General features: G+C 43.6%; 1 protein-coding gene across 4 annotated transcripts in view; it reads right to left on the bottom strand.

Annotated features, from left to right (window-relative positions):
* Positions 1-18,385, bottom strand: part of MTMR1 (myotubularin related protein 1) — a 96,639-nt gene that overhangs the window by 10,767 nt on the left and 67,487 nt on the right. For all 4 annotated transcript variants that reach the window (XM_060002354.1, XM_060002353.1, XM_060002356.2 and 1 more), the window contains 4 exons: positions 17,952-18,137; positions 17,056-17,262; positions 6,349-6,441; positions 1,572-1,685 (listed from right to left, as the gene is read on the bottom strand). In XM_060002354.1, coding sequence (XP_059858337.1) covers positions 1,572-1,685; positions 6,349-6,441; positions 17,056-17,262; positions 17,952-18,137 — 600 coding nt within the window. The remainder of the gene's footprint in view (positions 1-1,571; positions 1,686-6,348; positions 6,442-17,055; positions 17,263-17,951; positions 18,138-18,385) is intronic.

An 18,385-nucleotide genomic window follows, 5' to 3' on the forward strand; every position in this document is an offset into this window, starting at 1 on the left:
TTTCTGGGGTGAGAGAATTTTATGAAATTAGATGGTGGGGATGGTTGCACCCTGAATATACTAAAAACCACTGAACAGTCCACTTTAAAAGGGTTAATTGTATGGTATGTAAATTATATCTCAAGAGAGCTGATTTTTTCGAGTACATTTTGATTTAAAAAAAAAGATAAGACCATAAGGATTTAAATTCTACATATGAACCATATTGTTCTGCTGACATTTTCTTTAAAAACAGCTTTATTGAGATAAGTCACATACCATAAAATTCACTCATTTAAATTCTTTTTCTTCATTAGGAGGTTAACAGGGCCCCATCACACTGGGCCCTCAGGAATGTGGACTTTACCCTGATCACAGTGGGAAGCCACAGGGAGGTTTCAAGCAGAGGAGAGGCACGTGACCAGTCTGAAGTTTGGGAGGGCTGCCCTGGTCGCTATGCTTGGATTCACTGGAGGTCAGAAATGCTCATTTCTGGGCAGCTGCCTTAGTTCCAGATGCAAGACTGCGGGCTGGGTAGGCTTCAACTAGGCTTGTCGTGGTGGAGTAGTGAGGGGTGGCCAGATCGCAAATCCATCCTGGGACAGGGCTGGCAGTACTCACTGAGGGACTGAACGTGACAGCTGAGGTGAGGGCGAGGGAGGGATTGAAGATGGCCCCTATGTATGTGGCCTTAGCATCTAGATGGGCAGAGGTGCCACTGAGTGGGATGCAAAAGGGTGAGGGAGGAAGAGGAAAACAGCATTTGGATCCCCAAGACAGATGAAGCTACCTGGAGAGAGAACAAGAAGAGGACCTGGGCCCGGGCGACTCCAAGTTTAGAGATGGGTTAAAAGGAAACAGACGGAGCAGGGAAGGCCAGCGAGGTGGGGGAGAACCAGAGAGGGCATAGGGTGAGGGAGTGGTCAGCTGTGCGCTGAGAGAGAGGGAGGCGGGCTCTGGGGGCCTGCCGTTTTCTCCTAAGTTCTCGAATGTTCTAGCACACTAAACCCGCTGGCAGAAGTCCTTTTCTGTGAACCAGAGGACACTCTTTAAGCTGCCTTCTCCCAATGCTTCCTCACTTTTGATCATTTCTGTCTTTTATCCCAAAGTGAGGAGAAAAGGAAGAGGTAAATCTAACAGAGAAGCTTGGTAACTGCTCCTTTATCAGCTTGATGGAAACAAAGTTGAGCTTGCTACCTCGGGAGAGGTTTGGGCTCATCTACAGACTTCCTTGTCCATGGTCTCCCAGTACCCTTCTGCCCAAGAGCACAGAGAAAGACGAGCAGCATCATAGCATTTGGAGATTAGGGGGTCCAGAGTCTAGTCCTGACACTAGAGACCTCAGGGAGCTGTGGGCTCCCTGGGCCCCCGCACCCGTAAAGGAAGGGGCTTTCGTCAACTCAGCGGGAAGATTAGACACATGCGCTGGGGCTGGTGAACGCTGGGAGGGCATTTCGTGCAACCCCTCCATTTACAGACAGCAGCAGGGTGAGACCCAAGTCCCCTCTCCATTTCAGTCCCCCTTCTGCAGTGGCACTTAATGGGAAAGGCACTCGAGCAATCAGGAAAGCCAGAGGATATAATACACTTACCTCTTTCAGTCGCTGCTGTTCACAGTTGCACAAGAAAGTCCCAAAGAGACAGCTATAAAGGTGATCCAAAATTGTAATCAAGAATAGTTCATTAAACTCGAATGCTGAAGGAAACTTAAATGGAGAGAGAAATAAGGTTTAGTTTTAAAGTTCAATTTCTAAAACAAATTGGTACTAAGTTTTTTGTGAAAGACAGCTAAGCTACAACTTGGAATATAGTCAAAGATTAAAAGGAAAACTGAGGCCATGTGGAACTTAATTGTCTCCAGGTTCCAGGCCAAGCTTATAGATCTGGCTGAGAAACAACCTGAAGCAACAAAAACTGTTGTACTTTTCAGTGCCTAAGAAAGCTTATGGAGCTTCCACTTCTCGCCACGATGACAGAACAGCCTGCATTCAGCCTTGTGCCAGAAACAACTAGAGAGCTGGACAAAATATATGACCCAGCTGTTTGTAGACACTGGCAACAGCCCGGAGCACAGGACTGTGATAACCACACCCCGCCCCAGCTCAGAATGGAAACCAATGAGACAAGTCCTACTATTGTCCCAGCTTCCCTTGTGGAAGCACATTCTGAGTCACAGAGAAGGGAGGGGGATTCCCAGGTAAGTGACTGAAGAAGAAATAGAAAGTCCTTTTCTATTAAACAAACAACTCGAAATTAAAAGCCTTCCCACAGAGACAACTCCATGGACATACACCCCCAGATTCTTACCAATATGTAAGCACACTGAACCTGGCAATATACAATGTAAAAGGGGCAACACCACATGGCCAAGTGGGGTTTGTCTCGGGAATGCAAGGCTGCTTTAAGATTTGAAGATCAAGGTTACCAAAAACAAAAAAAACTATTATTGTAATTCGCTATATTAACAGAATAAGGAGGAAAACCACATGATCCTCTCAATTGCTGTTTCAGGTAATTCTTAATGGGGCTAGCAGAATTCCAGCAAAGAATTACCACTGCCGTGAGTTTCTAGCCAGTAGCTGACATTTAGTAGCCATGATAGAGACGATCTGGAAATGATGATAATGATCCTAGCAGCAGGCATGTACTGGGAGCCTACCATGTACCAGAATTCTAATGTAAAAACATAGTGAAATATTCATCACCTATTCAATGAAGCAAAGGCAATTAGAACAAAACCAAATAGAATTACCCATCATATTTTTGTGCATCAGTGTACTTTAAAGATCTATTCCCTAATCAGAGATGTTTGCAGACTGTCACAACTAATTCTGTCATCTCTAGAGTGACAACCAGAGTCACTGATGGAAAGTTTATTTTTTAAGCTTATCTTTATTACTTTACTAGACCAGAGACAAGCTTCTCAATTCGAAACAATGGTCAATGCAGGACTGTCCAAACTCCATCTGAAATTGTTATTTTCCTCACCAGGCTGTGACATTAGCCAACCTAAGGAATTCTGCTCAGCGGCCCTAGATTAAGATTTGCCTCTGTCTACCTTAAGGACTGCTCTCAGAGAAACACATAACTTTTTTTTTAATCTTGTTCTTAGATGAACTAAATCAATGATGAACCAAATCAATGATGAACTAAATCAACTAAATCTGGCCAAGTACATTATGTCAATTTTTTCTAGTATTTTTCTATGCAGCTTAGTCATGCTCTATTTATAAGTTATTGACACCAAGAAATTTATGAATTTTAAGCAAAAATATAACAGTTACATATATACTGAAGCAATTAAATCAAGGATAGAAATGGAAGGTCTGTATTTCATTTTCAAATGTTTAAAAATATACATTTATCAACAGGACAGCAAAGCTTCTATTGACATATTTTTGAAGTCATGAGTCTTTAGTCCTAACCCTGAGCCCGCATTCTGGATCTGCGAGCTTGGTTGGGCGGGCCGTGGAGGGGGGCATCGCCACTGACTACAGGCCTTACTCCGGCCAAGTGGGTAGCAGGTATGGGAGGTCAGGGTGGGCGGGGCTCAGCCCAAGCCGGTTGACACCCGAAAGGCTCCATCTATTCATGTTAGGTCAGGACTGCTATTCGCATCCGAAGGGCATTGTGGTGTTAAACTCAGTTCAGGAAACATTTCATCAGAGGAAGTAGCAACTGCTAGATACAAATACAAGATTAAGCCTCTGTGATTCACAGTTTCTTTTAGCCTTTTCTCCTGGAAACTATACCATACACTTTAAAAAGTGTGGTCTCAAAAACCCCATAGAAATCCATAATGAAATTCTGCACCTGGACAAAAACATCAACTATTAAACCGATCCAAAAGGGTAAAAAGTCTGTTTAAACTGGGGTTATTGCAGAATGTCTTTGAGACTCTTCTCTGGAGTCCTTCAATGACTTTTTCCCTCAGTTCCTTTGATATCAATTTGTGCACACAGACTAGTTCATTCCATTGAGATGTCTAACAACGTTACACTGACTTAGCTTATTTGATTTAGCAGTAGGAAACCTAAAAATAAGTTAATCTTGTCACATTACTGCATCTTTTCTGACAAGCTACATATCTCATTCACTTGTAACTTAATTCATAGTTAGACTGATTACTGGTGTGTCTCCTAATGCATTAACAATGGTATTTTAAAAGAAATTAAGTATACACATTTCACGGACAGAATCTTAAAGCTTGTAAGAAGCATCTGAAACCTAACCCAAACCCCTCATTTTCTTTCTTAAAAATCAAACATTACAAAAATTATATAAATTAGACATGAAAATAGACACTAAGCAATATGAAGAATGGAAGTCAGTTTGAAGATGTTACACACACACACGCACACACACAGACACACGCACGCACGCACGCACACACGCACTTTAGGCAGTTGGGAGGAATAAGCTACTTCACATCCACAAAAATGGTGCTTATCCCTTCAGAAGCATCAGAATTATTTTCTGTGTTCAGCCTTTTTATGTAACTTTTCTGAAACGTATTTCATACCTTCCTGCCTTAACCTGAATGTAACCATCTTTTAATTTTGTTACTGGCTTGGAATCAATACAAATTGCGAGTACATGGCACTACGAAACAGTAAGACTTGAGGCCGGTGTCCGTGCCTTTTGAGTATGTGTTTGCTGTTCCCTGTTACTCATACCATCGGGTGCCCGCCGCTGAGACCACCCCTCCTCTACCCCCACCCCTCTACCTAACTGGCTGCTTTGAATCAGCCGGGAACTGCGCACTCAGATGATGCAAGAGCCAATCAGCTTGGGGAAGCTGGGTCTAAAAGTGCGAGGAGGTTCTAAGGGAGGGCCTGAGGACTCTGTGAAATGTACTTCGGCTGCTTAGAACCCCACGCCAGCCCAATTATTTTCTAATTTCTGAAGGCGTATCTATCTATTCTCTCATGATCCTTCCTACTCCAGTGTGATCTGTGGACCAGTAGCACAGCCTGGGAGCTTGTTAGAAATGCAGACTCTCAGGCTCTGCCCCAGACCCGTGAATCAGAACTGCATTTTGACAAGATCCCCAGGGTATCTGTGTGCACAGTCAAGTTTAAGCAGCACCCCAGTAGAGCAGAATCCCTGGAGGGCTTGTGAAACAGAGTGCTGCCCCCCATCCAGGGTCAGCAGGTCTGGGGCGGGGCCTGGGAACCTGCATCTCTCAGTTCCAGGGAGGCTGAGGCTACTGGCCCCAGGACTGCACTGGGAACCACTTGTCTGGATCACTTGTCCTGTAACTCATTTTCATATCAGAACCACCTGGGGAGCTTTTAAGAACTACACACACCTGGGCCTCTCCCCAGGCCCACAGGAAGAAGGGTGTCCAGGGGCAGGGCCCAAGCAGGCGCATCTTTAACATGATATGGTCCCCTTCGTGTGCCCGAGGCAGTCAAGGCCAGACCTCCAGGTCAACAGGAAGGAGAGGGCCCAGGCCATGCTTTTCTATCCTCTCTTCCCCATAGTCCCACCCAAGCAGGCACTTTGGAAAGGGCTCTGCATTTTGCTTGCTCTTTCTGCCTCTCCCTCGCCTCTGTCCCTCTCACTGTATCTCTGCCTCTATTTTGGTTTCCCTCCTGTCTCTGGTCCCTCTGGCTGTCTCCGGCACTCTGGCTTGTTCTCTGGCTCTGATTCCAGGTCCATTTGCATGGCACAATGTCCTATCGTGAGGGTAAGACCCCAAACTTGGGTTTCGACGCTGGAGATGAGGGAAGAAACAGCACATGCCTTCTGGCCTGCTGACCATCGGGCCGACTGGCTTAGGGAAGGGAGACCCCTGCGTGGCCACCTGGCTTACCAGGGCCCCACGCACTGCCGGGTAAGAAATGACAAGACGCTCAGCAGCTTCGTATCTGCCACCGTTCCTGGGACAGTCCTTTTCCTCCTCACCTTGGGGTGGGAGGGGCTGTGGCCTGGGGTGGCGGGGCGTAGAGGGTCCTGGATTCCCTGGTCTCCACCCCCTTTGTTCAGTCACATCCCCATTTCTAACTCCTGGGAATCTTCCAGTACCTGCCCAGCAGCGGGCTGTGTGTGCTTACCCTGACAGAGAGAGGGCAAGTGAAAGAAAGAGAAGGACTGAGGGGCAGGGTTTGCACAGCTGCCGGACAGCATGACGGACAAAAACTGCTTGCAGGAGAAAAGCACCTTTAGGTGTGAAGTTGGTTGTTTCCAATTTTCTGCTTATATTTCTAAGTAATTAGAATCAAACTGAGTTAAATAACAGAAGGGGTCATATTTAACACACACACATCTTCACTTTGAACGAACCTGAAATTGAAGTTTGTCTTCAACTTTAAGATATGCTTAGATCAGACTATAAAGGTCAGAAATAGACTTGAAATCTCTCACCTGTCTTGTCATTTGCCAAACACAGTCAATAAACTGAAGAAATATAGGGGATCGGTCAGCATCTGCATGGTTGTCATTGCCATGGCCCACTCGCTGAAAACAATCAAGAGGTTAAACATTTTAATGTATGCCATGGTCCTCTCAAAAGTCACTTTAAATTGCCTGGTGGCAAGAAGCATGTCTCATTTATATGTCCCAAGGCCTAACAGAATTCCAGGCACATAAAAGGCACTCAAAAACGTTCCTTGCGTTGAACCGACTGCCATTACTCTTAGGAAACAAAATTTCAGCGTCCTGTTTTTACACGTTGATTGCTTTATAAGTGCCCTTTAGTGTAGTGGAGATGGAGAAGTCATAAGCAAAAGGCCAGCCGACCTTTCAGTCCACCCCAGCCACCACGCCAAGTGCTTGGTGTCAATGTGGGACCAGCAATTAGCAGCTCACAAAGCACATGACGACTGCCGTTTTCTCCACGAGTGTAGTTTTTCTCCCCCATTTTTCAGAAATGTCAGGAAGTCTGAGAATCAAAACAACAATTAACAGTCCACAAGTTTTAGCCAATTCTGCATGACTCAGAGAACCTCAAAGCCTCACTGTTGAAATGGTAATGGGGAGTCTTCAAGGCAGTTCGGGATTGTATCTCCAGGTTTTCTTCCAGTTTTAAGACATAACTGATATCCAGTATTGTATATCATACCTTTTGATATTTTACAAGATGTTAATAGATTCACATTAAAAGGTAAAAGATAATTTCAAACACATAAACAGGACTGACAAAAACACTGAAAATGTCAAGTTAAAAACAGCTCACGAGTGAGCATTCTAACAAAAACTTCGAGTAATCTGATGCCTAAGCAAAAGGATGAAAAGGAAAGTTATGAAGATACAAGGCGGTCACCACACAGGAAGATCAAGAAATACTGGCCTATGAAATCGCCACCAAGAGAGACAGAAAAAGAAATAAATGCTCAAGTCAACATGAACCCCTCAAAGGAACAGTATACTGCCTTCTTTTTTTAAAAAGAATTTAATTGTAGTGAAATACACATATCAAATTGACCAGCAAAACCACTTTAAGTGCATAGTTCAGCGGCATTAAGTCCATTCACACTGTTGTGCGAGCATCGCCAGCATCCGTCTCTAGAACTTCCAAACTGAAAGAGGAACTCCCTATTCCCCTCCGCCAGCCCCTGGGCCCCCTCATCCTCCTTTGTCTCTACAGATTCGACTGCTCTAGATACTTCATACACGTGGAATCGTGCCGTTTATTTGTCCTTTTGCAACTGGCTTCTTTCATTTAGCATAACGTCCTCTTAATTCATCCGTGTTGCAGCAGGTGTCAGAATTTTCTTCCCTTTGGAAGCTGAATGACATCCCACTGCATGGGTAGACCACAGTCTATTTACCCATTCACCTGTTGATGGACACTGGGTTACTTCCACCTTTGGGCTACTGTGAGTCATGCTGCTATGAACATGGGTGTGCAAGTAAGTGTCTGAGTCCCTGTTTTGGGGGTATATACTCAGAAGCAGAATTGCTGGATCGTATGGTAGTTCTATTTTTAAGTTTTTGAGGCACTGCCATACTGTTTTCCAGAGTGGCTGCATGCATTGCATTACTTCTGTACTTCTATATAAAATAATTTGTGGAACCTACTCCTCAGTATTTAAGGCACCAGGGGAAGTTTTGCACTGACAGTTTACAACTTAAGATTCATTCTTTCTTTTAATAGAGACACATTGAACTCTTACGGTGCGTGCAAGGCGTCCCCCACCCAGCCCTCAGGACTTCTGGTGGTTTCATGGGGTCCAGTGGAGGCTAGGCCCCTGGCTAGGAACCTGGGGTACACTATACATGAGACCCAGCATCTGTGCTCAATGAATAATTCACTTGTGGTTTAGTCGCAGGAGAAGACCTGTAAACAACAGAGGCGATAAAGTGCGCCGGGGCTTCCTAGTCTGAGACACATATGGTGGGGCTGCAAAGGAACAAGCAGCCATCCCAGGATGGTCTAGAGGAGGAAGCTAGGCGGGAAAGTCACGAGTCACGGTCATGGAGGAGGTCTTACTTCAGACAGAACTTGAAGGACCAGGAGGAACTTGCTTCTGGCTGGCCAGGGATAGATTCCATGAGAAGCAGTGGGGAGGCTCAGGGGGTGGGGGGTTGGTGGCGGCCACCAGGGGTGCTATAAGTAGCAGGGCACGGTTGAGGCAAGGCGAGAGAGGTGAGACGAGGTTGGAAAGGTGGGCCAGGGCCAGATCCCCACGGGCCCCAAACGTGGCGCTGAGGAGTCTGCCCACAACCCAGTAGGCCGTGGGCACTCAGAGGGGTTTGTGCTGGGGAGAGCCGGCACCAGATCTGCTTTATGGAATGCCCCATCTGCTACAGTGGGGACAGTGGGTTGGAAGGAGACAGGGAGACTGCCATAATAGTCCCGAGGGAGCTGGCCAGGCCTGAACTAAGGGGGATGGAGTGGCAATGGGGAGGGGATGACAGATTTGAAATACATGCATTTAAAATCATGGGACTGGCTGAGCTCAGTAAGGGATGAAGCATACAAAAAGAAAAGAAACGATGTGAGGACTGAGCCCTAGGGCACCCCAACATTAAGAAGTTGGGGAGAGTGAAGCCTCATGAGCAGTGGATTAAATCCCCACAGTCAACTTGATGCACCCTGCATCTGTGGAATACATGAATAGATGACGAATCATCGCAAAAGTGAGGCAGTGGACTTTGGGAGCAACTGTAGACTTGGGGTTTACTGTATGCAACTGACTGGTTCCTGATTTTTATGTTTATCTTAGTACAGTTTTTAGCACTTGATATCATTGGTGGATTTGTTTATTGGTTTGGCTGCTCTCTTCTTTTTTTTATTACTTAAAATTTTTTTTATTTTAATAATTATTTTATTTTGTTTCTTTTAACTTTTAAATTTCTTTCTTTCTTTTTTTTCTCCCTTTTCTTCTGAGCCGTGTGGCTGACAGGGTCTTGGTGTTCTGGCCGGCTGTCAGGACTGGGCCTCTGAGGTGGGAGAGCCGAGTTCAGGACACTGGACCACCAGAGACCTCCTGGACCCACGTAATATCAATCGGCGAGAGGTCTCCCAGAGATCTCCGTCTCAATGCTAAGACCCAGCTCCACTCAACGGCCAGCAAGCTCCAGTGCTGGACACCCCATGCCAAACAACTAGCAAGAGAGGAACACAACCCCATCCATTAGCAGAGAGGCGGCCTAAAGTCATACTAACTTCACAGACACCCCAAAACACACTACTGGACATGACCCTGCCCACCAGAAAGACAAGATCCAGCCCCAGTCACCAGAACACAGGCACAGTCCCCTCCACCAGGAAGCCTACACAAGCCCCTGCAGCAACCTTAGCCACAGGGGGCAGACAGCAGAAACAACGGGAACTACAAACCTGTAGCCTGCAAAAGGAGACCCCAAACACAGTAAGTTAAACAAAATGAGAAGACAGAGAAACACACAGCAGATGAAGGAGCAAGGTAGAAACCCACCAGACCTAACAAATGAAGAGGAAATAGGCACCCTACCTGAAAAAGAATTCAGAATAATGATAGTAAAGATGATCCCAAATCTTGAAAATAGAATGGAGAAAATATAAGACACGTTTAACAAGGACCCAGAAGAACTAAAGAGCAAACAAACAATGATGAACAACATTATAAATGAAATTAAAAATTCTCTAGAAGGAATCAATAGCAGAATTAATGAGGCAGAAGAACGGACAAGAGACCTGGAAGATAAAATAGCGGAAATCACTACTGCAGAGCAGAATGAAGAAAAAAGAGTGAGAAGAATTGAGGACAGTCTCAGACACCTCTAGGACAATATTAAATGTACCAACATTCGAAATATAGGGGTCTCAGAAGAAGAAGAGAAAAAGAAAGGGTCTGAGAAAATATTTGAGGAGATTATAGTTGAAAACTTCCCTAACATGGGAAAGGAAATAGTCAATCAAGTCCAGGAAGTGCAGAGGGTCCCAAACAGGAAAAATCCAAGGAGAAACACTCCAAGAAACATATTAATCAAACTATCAAAACTTAAATACAAAGAAAAAATATTAAAAGCAGCAAGGGAAAAGCAACAAATAACATTCAAGGGAATCCCCATAAGGTTAACAGCTGATCTTTCAGCAGAAACTCTACAAACCAGAAGGGAGTGGCAGGACATATTTAAAGTGATGAAAGGGAAAAACCTGCAGCCAAGACTACTCTACCCAGCAAGGATCTCATTCAGATTCGATGGAGAAATTAAAACCTTTACAGACAAGCAAAAGCTAAGAGAACTCAGCACCACCAAACCAGCTTTACAATGAATGCCAAAGGAATTTCTCTAGGCAGGAAACACAAGAGACGGAAAAGGCCTACAATAACAAACCCAAAACAATTAAGGAAATGGTAACATGAACATACATATCGATAATTACCTTAAATGTAAATGGATTAAATGTTCCCACCAAAAGACATAGACTGGCTGAATGGATACAAAAACAAGACCCATATATATGCTGTCTACAAAAGACCCACTTCAGACCTAGGGACACATACAGACTGAAAGTGAGGGGATGGAAAAAGATATTCCATGCAAATGGAAACCAAAAGAAAGCTGGAGTAGCAATTCTCATATCAGACAAAATAGACTTTAAAATAAAGATTATTACAAGAGACAAAGAAGGACGCTACATAATGATCAAGGGATCAATCCAAGAAGAAGATATTACAATTGTAAATAGTTACGCACCCAACATAGGGGCACCTCAATACATAAGGCAAATGCTAACAGCCACAAAAGGGGAAATCGACAATAACACAATAATAGTAGAGGGCTTTAACACCCCACTTTCACCAATGGACAGATCATCCAAAATGAAAACAAATAAGGAAACACAAGCTTTAAATGACATATTAAACAAAATGGACTTAATTGATATTTATAGCACATTCCATCCAAAAACAACAGAATACACTTTCTTCTCAAGTGCTCATAGAACATTCTCCAGGATAGATCATATCTTGGGACACAAATCAAGCCTTGGTAAATTTAAGAAAACTGAAATCGTATCAAGTATCTTTTCCAACCACAACGCTATAAAGCTAGATAACGATTACAGGAAAAAACTGTAAAAAATACAAACACATGGAGACTAAACAATACACTCCTTAATAACGAAGTGATCACTGAAGAAATCAAAGAGGAAATAAAAAAATACCTAGAAACAAATGATAATGGAGACACGACAACCCAAAAACTATGGGATGCGCAAAAGAAGTTCTAAGAGGGAAGTTTATAGCAATACAATGCTACCTTAAGAAACAGGAAACATCTCGAATAAACAACCTAACCTTACACCTAAAGCAATTAGAGAAAGAAGAACAAAAAAACCCCAAAGTTAGCAGAAGGAAAGAAATCATAAAGATCAGATCAGAAATAAGTAAAAAAGAAATGAAGGAAACAATAGCAAAGATCAATAAAACGAAAAGCTGGTTCTTTGAGAAGATAAACAAAATTGATAAACCACTAGCCAGACTCATCAAGAAAAGAAGGGAGAAGACTCAAATCAATAGAATTAGAAATGAAAAAGGAGAAGTAACAACTGACACTGCAGAAATACAAAGGATCATGAGAGATCACTACAAGCAACTATATGCCAATAAAATGGACAAACTGGAAGAAATGGACAAATTCTTAGAAAAGCACAACCTTTCCAGACTGAACCAGGAAGAAACAGAAAATATAAACAGACCAATCACAAGCACTGAAATTGAAACTGATTAAAAATCTTCCAACAAACAAAAGCCCAGGACCAGATGGCTTCACAGGTGAATACTGTGAAACATTTAGAGAAGAGCTAATACTTATCCTTCTCAAACTCTTCCAAAATATAGCAGAGGGAGGAACACATCCAAACTCATTCTACAAGGCCACCATCACCCTGATACCAAAATCAGACAAAGATATCACAAAAAAGAAGACTACAGGCCAGTATCACTGATGAACATAGATGCAAAAATCCTCAACAAAATACTAGCAAACAGAATCCAACAGCACATTAAAAGGATCATAAACCATGATCAAGTGGGGTTTATCCCAGGAATTCAAGGATTCTTCAATATATGCAAATCAATCAATGTGATACACCATATTAACAAACTGAAGCAGAAAAACCATATGATCATCTCAACAGATGCAGAAAAAGCTTTCGACAAAATTCAACACCCATGTATGATAAAAACTCTTCAGAAAGTAGACACAGAAGGAACTTACCTCAACATAATAAAGGCCATATATGACAAACCCACAGCCAACATCATCCTCAGTGGTGAAAAACTGAAAGCATTTCCACTAAGATCAGGAACAAGACAAGGTTGCCCACTCTCACCACTATTATTCAACATACTTTTGGAAGTTTTAGCCACAGCAATCAGAGAAGAAAAAGAAATAAATGGAATCCAAATCAGAAAAGAAAAGTAAGACTGTCACTGTTTGCAGATGACATGATACTATACATAAAGAATCCTAAAGATGCTACCAGACTACTACTAGAGCTAATCAATGAATTTGGTAAAGTAGCAGGATACAAAATTAATGCACAGAAATCTCTTGCATTCCTATACACTAATGATGAAAATCTGAAAGAGAAATTAAGGAAACACTCCCATTTACTACTGCAACAAAAAGAATAAAATACCTAGGAATAAACCTACCTAAGGAGACAAAAGACCTGTATGCAGAAAACGATAAGACACTGATGAAAGAAATTAAAGACGATACAAAGAGATGGAGAGATATTCCATGTTCTTGGATTGGAAGAATCAACACTGTGAAATTGATTATACTCCCCAAAGCAATCTACTTTGATTGAGGTTCAATGCACTCCCTATCAAATTACCAATGTGGGCTTCCCTGGTGGTACAGCGGTTAAGAATATGCCTGCCAATGCAGGGAACACGGGTTTGAGCCCTGGTCTGGGAAGATCCTACATGCCGCGGAGCAACTAAGCCTGTACGCCACAACTACTGAGCCTGCACTCTAGAGCCTGTGAGCCAGAGCTACTGAAGCCCATGCATCTAGAGCCCATGCTCTGCAACAAGAGAAGCCACCGCAATGAGAAGCCTGAGAACCACAACCAACAGTAGCCCCCATTCACCACAACTAGAGAAAGCCCGTGAGCAGCAACAAAGACCCAGTGCAGCCAAATATAAATAAATAAAATAAATAAATTTGTTTAAAAAAAAAAAAAACCTACCAACGGCATTTTTCACAGAACTAGAACAAAAAATTTTACAATTTATATGGAAACACAAAAGACCCCGAATAGCCAAAGCAACCTTGAGAAAGAAAAATGGAGCTGGAGGAATCAGGCTTCCTGACTTCAGACTATACTACAAAGCTACAGTAATCAAGATAATATGGTACTGGCACAAAAACAGAAATATAGGTCAATGGAACAGGATAGAAAGCCCAGAGATAAACCCATGCATGTATGGTCACCTTATCTTTGATAAAGGAAGCAAGAATATACAGTGGAGAAAATACAGCCTCTTCCATAAGTGGTGCTGGGAAAACTAGACAGCTACATGTGAAAAAATGAAATTAGAACACTTCCTAACACCATACACAAAAATAAGCTCAAAATGGATTAAAGACCTAAATGTAAGGCCAGACACTATCAAACTCTTAGAGAAAAACATAGGCAGAACACTCTATGACATAAATCACAGCAAGATCCTTTTTGACCCACCTCCTAGAGAAATGGAAATAAAACCAAAAATAAACAAATGGGACCTAATGAAACTTCAAAGCTTTTGCACAGCAAAGGAGACCATAAACAAGACCAAAAGACAACCCTCAGAATGGGAGAAGCTATTTGCAAACGAAGCAACTGACAAAGGATTAATCTCCAAAATATACAAGCAGCTCAGTAGCAAAAATGCAAACAACCCAATCCAAAAATGGACTAAAGACCTAACGACACATTTCTCCAAAGAAGATATACAGATTGCCAACAAACATGTGAAAGGATGCTCAAGATCACTAATCATCAGAGAAATGCAAATCAAAACTACAATGAGGTATCACCTCACACTGGTCAGAATGGCCATCATCAAAAAATCTAGAAACAATAAATGCTGGAGAGGGTATGGAGGAAAGGGAACCCTCTTGCACTGTTGGTGGGAATGTATATTGGTAGAACCACTATAGAGAGCAGTATGGTGCTTCCTTAAAAAACTAAAAACGGAACTACGCTACGACCCAGCAATCCCACTACTGGGCATATACCCTGAGAAAACCATAATTCAAAAAGAGATATGTACCGCAATGTTCACTGCAGCACTGTTTACAATAGCCAGGACATGGAAGCAACTGAAGTGTCCATCTACAGATGAATGGATAAAGAAGATGTGGCACATATATTCAATGGAATATTACTCAGCCATGAAAAGTGAAATTGAGTTATTTGTAGTGAGGTGGATGGACCTAGAGTCTGTTGTACAGAGTGAAGTAAGTCAGAAAAACAAATACCGCATGCTAACACATATATATGGAATCTAAAGATAATAATAATGCTTCTGAAGAACCTCAGGACAGAACAGGAATAAAGACGCAGAGGTAGAGAATGGAGTTAAGGACACGAGGAGGGGGAAGGGTAAGCTGGGACGAAGTGAGAGAGTGGCATTGACTTATAAACACTATCAAATGTAAAATCGATAGCTAGTGGGAAGCAGCCACATAGCACAGGGAGGTCAGCTCGGTGTTTTGTGACCACCTAGAGGGGTGGGATAGGGAGGGTGGGAGGGAGGGAGGGAGGTGCAAGAGGGAGGAGACATGGGGATGTTTTTATATGTATAACTGAATCACTTTGTGATACAGCAGAAACCAACACACCATTGTAAGCAATTATACTCCAATAAAGGTGTTTAAAAAAAAAGAAGAAGTTGGGGAGAGAGGGAGGACCAGAAGGTAGGAGGAAATTCAGAAGGTTGCAGCCACCTAGAAGCCAAGGGAAGAAAGTGTTTGCAGAAGAAGGGAGCAATGACCAGTATCAAATGCTCAGGCCAAATAGGAGAAGCACTTGGCAGAGTGGCAGCCATTGGTGACTGTGACAAGAGCAGTGGCAGGGCGAAGGTGCAGGGGCGTGAGGAGGAAGCCTGGCTGAAGCGGGTTCAAGAGAGACCAGAAGGAGAGAAACAGTGAGAGCCAGAACAGACTAGTTTTGTGCAGATTTGTTGTAGTGGGGAGCAGATGTTCAGGGTGACACCTGGAGGGGGAAGTACAGTCAAGAGGGTTGGGTTTTAGGATGGGATAAGTAACAGCACGTTTCTGTCAATGGAAACGATCAAGGGGAGAGGGGAGATGGAGGCAGGAACCACCCATGAGCCGGATGACGGGACAGGTGGGCAAGGAGAGAAATTGGCTTCAGGTAGGAGCTCATCCACAGAAACTCGAGGGAAGGAATAGTAGACAGACCCAGTGGGTGAGTGACTGCAGGCTTGAAACCCCTGCCTGAAGGTTGGCTGTACCCTCAATAGCTGGGTGACCTTGGCAGGTAGCTCATACTCAGTTTCCCCATCTATCCATGGTAGCATCTGCCTCGCAAGGTCACTAGAAGATTAAAACTGGAGGATACATGTAACTGAGCACCACTGTGTGTCCAGCACTGTTGAAGTCCTAACCCTCAGTACCACAGAATGTGAGTGCATTGGGAGAGAATCACATCCTTAAAGGCCTTAAGTTGAAATGAGGCTGTTCCAGTCTGACTCATGTTCTTATAAGAAGAGGAAGTCTGGACACAGAGAGACACCAGGGATGTGTGCGCACAGAGGAAAGGCCATGTGAGGACACAGCAAGAAGGCAGCTGTCTGCAAGCCAAGGAGAGAGCCATCAGGAGAAACCAACCCTGTCAGAACCTTGATCTTGGACTTCCAGCCCCCAGAATGATGAGACGATAAATTTCTGTTGTTTAAGCCACCCAGTCTTATGGTACTTTGTATGGCAAAATCTGGTACACCAATGTTCACAGCAGCATTATTCACAATCACCAACAGATGGAAATAACCCAAGTGTCCACCAACAGGTGAATGGATAAACAAAATGCAGTATATCCACACAATGGAATACCACTCAGCCATGAAAAGGAATTACTGATAAAATTTGATAGGTTCTATAAGATGCATAAACCTTGAGAACGTTGTGCTTAGTGAAATAAGCCTGTCGCAGCGAGACAAATATTGTGTGAGTCCACTTATGTCAGGGAGATGGAAAGCACATTAGTGGTCTCCAGGGGCTGGTGGGAAGAGGGAAATGAGGCGTGACTACTTAATGTGTACAGGGTGTCCTTTTGGGGGTGATGAAATGTTTTGGAACTAGATAGGGATGGTGGTTGCACAGCACTGAATGCACTAAATGCCGTGGAACTATATACTTTAAGATGGTTAATTCTATGTTACGTGAATTTTACCTTAATTCTTTACAAAAATAAAGGCATACCTACGTGGAAAAAAAAAAAAAGATTGCCCTGCCAGGAACATACAATGCTGAGGTCCATGGCATTCTCTTATGGCAATTCAGGTCTCACACAGAGCACAAAGCCGTCTCGTGTGTGTGTGTGTGTGTGATGTGTGATACAAATATGCATATGATATAGCAAAATAATGAAGCGTGCACCTCACTGTCTCAACTTACCAGTGCAAACCTATGTCCAAAGCTTATCCACTCCTTTTCTATGAGAGCCTCGAATCCTTTAATGGTGCGGTAATAACTGTCCAACATCAGCATGGCCAGAGACGTCAGCTGGGATGTTCGGTCCCAACCGTCGCTGCAGTGCACCACCACCGAGGTTTTCCCAGATTCTATTTTATCAGCAATTCTTACTGCCCCAGCAAGAAGCATCTTCAGAAAAGAAGGCACATTAAACCAGGCTACATTTAATTTCTATTACAGCAAAAAGAATTCTGTGGAGAACACTGGAAGTTCAGGTCAATGAACCAAACAAGAATGCAATCAATTTAAGAATCACTAGGAAACATTAGTATCTGGAGGGAAAAAAGAGAAACTTACACTAAGAAAAAAACTACAGTAGTAAATAGGGTCCTTTATCAAAGGGCCACAAAGTACTTTAAAAACCTGATCTGAGGGCTTCCCTGGTGGCGCAGTGGTTGAGAGTCTGCCTGCCGATGCAGGGGACGCGGGTTCATGCCCTGGTCCGGGAGGATCCCGCATGCCGCGGAGCGGCTGGGCCCTGTGAGCCACGGCCGCTGAGCCTGCGCATCCGGAGCCCGTGCTCCGCAACGGGGGAGGCCACAACGGTGAGAGGCCCACATACCGCCAAAAAAAAAACAAAAAACCTGATCTGAGGCAAGCATTATTGCTTTCTGTTATGTCACAACCCGCCCCCCCCAACAAAGACCACAGTTTGGATGCTGCCCATGGAAACTATGAAAGCCCAAGTACACAGCAAAGATGCATTCATTTGCAATGCTAAGAAACCATCCAGATAGACAGACAGACAGATAGCTTTATGGCCCAGCTGCAGAGAAATCTTAAGCAGAAAGCACGTAAAGGATGGGCCCTCTCTGTACCCGAATGTACTCCAGCCAGTGCGTCCCGTCCACGTTGGACAGCCACCGCGCCTCCTCGATGGCCGGGTACGCGATCTCCTTCAGTTTTCGCAGCGACTCTCTCATCACGTGAATGTTGTGGATCTCCAGGAACACGAGTTCTGCGTTTGGGTATGCACTTTCACTTTCATAGCCCCCACCCTTTGCCTGTGAAAACAAAAGATATATGTCACTTCATCTGAGTTAACTTTTCTGTTCTTTCTAGTTTTAACCAGATAGAGACCATTAAAGAAGCGACAAACTCATCTGTTTATAATAAGCCTCCTACATCCTTGTATGAGTTTCCCATGGCTGTTGGAACAGAGTACCACAATCTGAGTGGCTTAAAGTGACAAAAATTTCTCCTCTCGCAGTTCTAGAGGCTGGAAGTCCAAAATCAAGGTACTGGCAGGGCC

Source organism: Delphinus delphis, chromosome X (genome assembly GCF_949987515.2).
Source record: "Delphinus delphis chromosome X, mDelDel1.2, whole genome shotgun sequence".
In the NCBI taxonomy this organism is placed as follows: Eukaryota; Metazoa; Chordata; class Mammalia; order Artiodactyla; family Delphinidae; genus Delphinus; species Delphinus delphis.